At 48.0% G+C, this 6223-nt stretch overlaps 1 protein-coding gene across 1 annotated transcript; it reads right to left on the bottom strand.

Moving 5' to 3' along the window:
* Positions 1-209: 209 nt before the first annotated feature.
* On the bottom strand, positions 210-5763 carry Tlr2 (toll like receptor 2). The gene is made up of 2 exons (XM_057757078.1): positions 5711-5763; positions 210-2763 (listed from the first exon to the last, which is right to left on the bottom strand). The coding sequence occupies exon 2, from the start codon at positions 2746-2748 to the stop codon at positions 397-399; it is 2352 nt and encodes a 783-aa protein (XP_057613061.1). The 5' UTR covers positions 2749-2763; positions 5711-5763; the 3' UTR covers positions 210-396.
* Between the last annotated feature and the right edge of the window lie 460 nt (positions 5764-6223).

The raw sequence follows: 6223 nt of genomic DNA, 5'->3' as shown, positions 1-6223 counted from the left end.
TCCTTGAGATGTTGCACAGAGGGATAGCAGGTGGGATAGCAGATTGGAAAATACTCCGTAGCCACTCCCACAATACTCCATAGCCACTCCCACGTGCTTCTGTCCAGAAAGCGCTGAAGCATTAAATCTTAGTCTGTGTGTACCTTTTCCAGATATGCTAAGGAAACAGGTTATTTGGATATCAGTAATGGAGTGGTACCTTGGTTATCTATAAAATAAGGAAAAACAGAAAAACCGTAATATAAAATATTTATATAACAGCATTCAAGATAAAGCTCACAATTACCAGTTATATTTAAATCCTCAAGGGTATAATTCTATGTACTTAAATAATTACGTCAGAATAAACTTTCCTACAGTTCATGGTTAGGGCAAGACTAGACCTGGATGGTGAACCTAGGACTTTATCGCCGTTCTCAGATTTGCCCAAAACACTTCGCGCTGGGCTTCATCCAAGGGCCACTCCAGGTAGGTCTTGGTGTTCATGATTTTGCGGAGCTTGCAGAAGCGCTGGGGAATGGCTTTCTTCTCAATGGGCTCCAGCAAAACGAGAATACACGCATCATTGTTCTCATCGAAGAGCCGGAAGTGGGAGAAGTCCAGCTCATATTTGCACCACTCGCTCCTCACGAAGTTCTCAGAAAGCACAAACACGGTTTTGTGGCTCTTCTCAATGGAGTCGATGATGTTGTCAATGATCCACTTGCCTGGAACGAAGTCCCGCTTGTGGAGACATAACTTGAAGGGCGGGTCGGAGTTCTCCAGCTGCTGAACCATGAGGTTCTCCACCCAGTAGGAATCCTGCTCGCTGTAGGAAACAAAGACATCATAGCAAATGTCTCTGCACGGAGCTTTCTTGGGCTTCCTCTTTGCCCGGAGCCACGCCCACATCATTCTCAGGTACCACAGCCCATGGAAATGGTGGCACAGGCCACCTATGAGCAAGATCAACAGGAGAAGGGCACAGCAGACACCAGACACTAGAAGAGCTTGGTGACACTCCAAGACTGAGGGCCGGGCTTCCTGAACCCTCTGGCCGCGCAGGCGAGGTGGAGAGTCACACAGGTAGCTGTCTGGCCAGTCGGGCAGGACCTGGGACAGTGCTGGCTGCCCCAATGTGAAGGACAAGAATTCACAGGAACAGACGAAGTGGTTGTCACCTGCTTCCAGAGTCACCAATTTGGGGAAAGAGCTAAGTTGGTCTTTAGAGAAAGTGTTTATGGCATTCTCTCTGATCTTCATGACCAGTAACACAGGGAACAAGGAGGCATCTGGGAGAGTCTTCAGCTTGTTTCTGGAAATATAGAGCTCTCGGAGCCGAGGCAAAAACAAAGAAAATGAGTTGAGATTGTTGTTACTAACATCCAGCACCTCCAGCGTCTGTGGGATGCATGTTTTCACAGCCTGTATCCCTGTACTGGACAAGTTCAGGAAGTGCATCTTTGGTGGCCACTGGCAAGTGGCAGGCATAGGACGGAAGCTGTTCCGGCTGATGTCAAGGGCAGTCAGGTTTTTCAGAGTCAGTAAAATCTCTCCAGTCCTTTCTAGTGATTTTAAATAATTCTGCCTCAAAATTAAAGTTTGGAGAGAAGGCCAGGCGTCCTCACAGGCTGAGTTTCTCAAATATTCTTCAACCATCAAATTTTCGCTGAGATCCAAGAACTCTAATGATTTCAAACGCTGTGAAAATGCACAAGGGACCAGAAAGACCTTGCTATTCTCTACTGTGATGTGCTTAACTTTCTCTAGGAGATGGTACACAGCACTCAGATCACTAACTGAGTAGAATCTGGGGATCTGCAACCTCCGTATTATTAGCGTTTCTACTTTGCCTAGTTCTCTCATGATGTCTGACTCAGAGGGTTGGAAATCGCCCACTCCGTCAAGGGTGCAGTCATCAAACTCTACCTCCAAGAGTTCTGGGATGTAACGCAGCAGCTTCAGCAGCTCGTTAAAACTTTCGTCGGTGAGATCTGCATTTCGGAATGCTAACTTCTTCATCGGCGAATTTATTTCATCTGCAGACAGTTCTGAGAAGCGGAAGCTGGCCACACCAATATCTCTCAGTTCTAAATATCCCACAGAACTCAGGATGTCTGCAAAAATCGCCAGGAGGAAATCAGACTGGCTCAGGTGAAGGGTCAGGTGATGGATGTTTTGAATTGACTTCAGACTTTGGAAGTCATAAGTCTGGAGACTTAGCGCTTTGATCTCAAGTTCATCAAGAGAAGTCAGTCCAGCAAAATCTATCCTCCTAATCTCACTGAAGGTATCAATGTTTCCTACCCTGAGAGTCTGTAAATTTGTGAGGTTGTAAAACAGTGATGTTTCCCCCAGTATCCTGTAACGATTTCCTAGCAAGTTTAAGTATTTCAAAGAGGACAGAGGCCTGAACCAGGAGAAAGATAAGTCAGATAGCTGGTTATCAGACAAGTCCAGGTGCTCAAGACTGCGCAGGGAAGAAAAGGCACCTTCCTCTATTCTGTTGATCCTATTGGACTGCAGCATCAGAGCCCGGAGGTTCACACACCCCCGCAGGTCACCGTGGCCAATGGAGGTGATCTTATTGTTAGACAGGTCAAGACTCTTCATGGCTGTGGAGAGTCCTGAGGGAATGGAGGTGAAAGACCTGGAACGGCCATCACACACACCAGCATCACATGACAGAGGTGCCTGAGCAGAACAGCCCTCCCTTTGGAGGTCTTTCATGGCCACCAAGATCCACAAGGTCCACAGAACACGGAGCATCCTCCGAGATTTGACCTGGAAATGAATGAAGCACGGGTGAGTGCGTGTGCCGGTTGCCACATCACGGCTCTCCCTCTCGTGGGCACAGCCCCCTCTCAAATGCATGCATGCGTATAAGCAGTAAGTTGGAGGCAAATGCAAACCATGAATGAAGATTAAAAATTAATTTTCTGAGGGGCTGGAGAGATGGAAGAGCATTGACTGTTCTTCCAGAGGACCTGAGTTCAATTTCCAACAACCACATGGTGGCTCACAACCATCTGTAATGAGATCTGGTGCCCTCTTCTGGCCTGCAGGCATACATGGAGGCAGAATGTTGTATACATAATAAATAAATAAATAAACAAACAAATAATAAAATCTTTTTAAAAAATTAGTTTTCTTATATATACAATAATGCTAGCAGATATTTGTCGGCCAGTGAAGAAACTAAAAAAAACCACAAACATCTAAGGGAGATAAAAAACAGGACTCAGTAAATGTGGGTTGAAGAATAAACAAACGAATACATGGAGGACTGACAAGACTGTCATATGGATTTCTGTTTCTCTAATGCCTCCTGCTTGCCTCATCAAGCCTGTCTCTTCCTTAATTCATTGTCCCCGTGGTTCATGATCCCACCAGACTAAACCCCCTCTCTCACGGGACACATAAACCAAATTCAGGTCTGGAAACAGCCCATTCTCTGACCAAAAGAAAAATTCCATGCCCACTAAGTCTGCCTTGCCCCTATTACTAGCAGACAGAGGGTGATTTGGAGCCCTAGGCAGAGGGAGTCAACGGTTTGATGAGATAAGGGGCATTCAGACCATCAGAACCTTCTCCTTCTGCAGCGTGAAGTCCAGAAAGCTGAGTCCAAACCCACACATGAACGAAAGGCAGTGGTTTGCTTCACTTGGCTGATGTATTCATGGGAGAAGCCCACACTTTTCTCCCAGTGCCCTGTGGGTCCTAGGCTTCCATGTGCCATTGGTATATTTGCTCAGTTAAGTAACACCAAATTTTCCAAAATTCTTTCTGCACTTATTCATTTTGGGGGGACATACATGTGCCACAACATCTGAGTGGAGATCACAGAATACTCTGAGGAAGCCTGCTTTTTCTACCATGTGGATTCCGGAAATTGAACTCAGGTCATCAGGCCTGGTGGTAAGCACCACTTTATTGTATATGTATATTTTGCCTGAGTATATGCATGTGCCCCACGTGTGTACAGGACCCTAGGAACCAGAAAGAAGGCAGCAGATTCCCTATAACCATGCGGGTGTTGGGAACTAAATCCAGGTCCTCTGGAAGAGCATCAAGTGAGCTTTACTGCTGATCCATCTCTCCAGCCCTATAGCATCCTTTTGTGCGTTTTTAACTGGTTGTGCATTTTCCCTTTCGATTTTTAGTGTCCTTAAGAGATGTATGTCTTGGAATCAGCAGGTGACAGGTCTGGGATATAGCTCATCAGTAGAGTGCTTTGCTAGTGTATGTAGCTTAGACGGGAGGTGGTGGTGCATGCTGTGATCCCAATGCTCCAGGAAGTGGAGGCAGGGGGAGCAGTAGTTCAAAGCCATCCACTGTCCTGTGGTGAGTTCAAGGCCAGCCCATAAGACAACAGACCCTCTCGAAAAGATATGCCAGCAGATTGTAGATGTTAAGTCTCTTCTGACACTATCCATCTGATCATTTAAGTGAGATTCCTCTTATTCAATATAAACTAGCATTTCGAAGTTTCCAATCATTGCGTATGTGCTTTCTGATGCCCCCCTTTTGTGTTCTCTCTTAATTTGACTTCTTCAAACGTGGGGGTGATTTCTCATTGGGCATTTATCCAGGCAAATGTTAATTTGCTTATAAATTTAGAAGTTCAAAAAGGTTAACTGGTAGCTTAGAAACTTCTAAAAAATACTGTCAACACCTGGCAATTTTGGTAAAAGTTGAAAACTTAAGGCACAAGTGTTCTATTCTGTTCTTGGAACAGAAAGAAACTCAGAATATGATAAGACATTTTCCAATAGTCACGGTCTTCGCTGTTTCCCTTTCGGGGAAGAAAAGAGGGTCTTTAAGACGAGTCCCCAACCCTTTTGTTCTTTGCTAAAGATTCGTAGCATAGGCAAAACCTTAAGTCAAATCAAAGTCGTCCCAGCAAGCTAAGCGATTTACACCCGAAGTAATTTCTCCTTTTTGAAAATAGAAAAGCCTTTTCCTGGCGTCTAAGATGTAAACACAAGGTTCTCGTTTATGGAACCGGGAAGTCATAAGGGGACCCTCGGAGAGTCCTTCTGTGAAGAACGCCACACACTCTATCTGCATGCGGTTTCGGTGAGTTGTTTTTTGACCAGAGATGCGACTCGGATGCTCCAAAGATAAAGGAACACAGAGACATGAAGCCCCACCACCACCCCACACACACCAAGAAGCAAGATTTCAGTTAGAAAGAAATAGTCTGCACCGCCTCAAGCGACATCTTTTCCCCTTCTAGGTCTCAAAAACAACCTTCACTGCTTCCTAGTCCGAAACAGTGATTGCGGACACACCCCCGCAAGTGACTCTGCACCGGGCTCCAAGCCAGAGAGCTGGGCTGGAGGGCAGTCCTTTCCGGTAATGCCTGGGCAGCGCCGTGGTCACCGAGAGTTCTAGGGCTCGGGGGCACTGCAGATGCTCCCTTCCCTTCGGCGACCCCGGAGGTAGAGAGGCTGACAGGACTCCGGTCCCACAGCCGCAGGCTCCGGACTCTTCAGTCGCTGCCACTCTACGGTGCTCCTCCCCTCTCTGGGTATCCCACTTCCCGCGGCGACCTCAACTAGAAACATCTGTCTCCAAAGCTGAGCCGCACGGCTGGGGGCGCTTGTGCACGACGGTGGGAACCGGGTCCCCGCGGCTGCGCGGAGCTCCCAGCGGCTGCCCCGTCGCCCTTGGCACTTCTTGCCCTCGAAGGGGTGCAGGGACCCTGCAGCGGGAGCGACCGACCTACCTGGAGGATCTCCACCGCCGCCTCTCGCCCTCCGGTTGTCTGGACCCCGGACGGCGAGGATCGGGAAGTGAGGGAAGGCGACGTCCTCAACCTCGGGCTCGAACTTCCCAGTTGCCAGCACCGCCCCGCGCGGCTGGCGCCGCCTACAGGGGTCTGCAGAGGAGCTGTGCGTGGCACCAAAGCTTGTCTGGAGCCGCAGGGCAGGAAACCCAGAACTGAGAGGCCAGTGGCTCCGTGTGGGATTTCCCCTAGACAGGGCAGCCAAGGGCAACCAAAGAGAAAGCTGCGCGGCAGCTGGCATTTTAGTGAAATTGAGCGCTCATTCTACTGCAAGAATTCTAGCAGGAAGGAGATATTCTAATTGGACACTTACACGCTCCATTTGGTTAATGGATTATTGCAACAACGAAGCCCCAAGGAATTGTAATTTCCCCCCAGGTGTCTCTGGCTGAGAGAAGTTAAAGGTTGCAACCGCCTGCCAATCACAGGAAGTTTTTGTCAGTTCACTGTGGC

This window comes from Chionomys nivalis, chromosome 24, assembly GCF_950005125.1.
Source record: "Chionomys nivalis chromosome 24, mChiNiv1.1, whole genome shotgun sequence".
Classification (NCBI taxonomy): domain Eukaryota; kingdom Metazoa; phylum Chordata; class Mammalia; order Rodentia; family Cricetidae; genus Chionomys; species Chionomys nivalis.
The sequence above is the reverse complement of the archived record's forward strand: the minus strand, read 5'-3'. Positions and strand labels throughout refer to the sequence as shown.

What these genes read in the sequence shown, in the direction of transcription:
- Tlr2 (XM_057757078.1), bottom strand. Translation starts at nt 2,748, where the DNA reads ATGCTCCGTGTTCTGTGGACCTTGTGGATCTTGGTGGCCATGAAAGAC.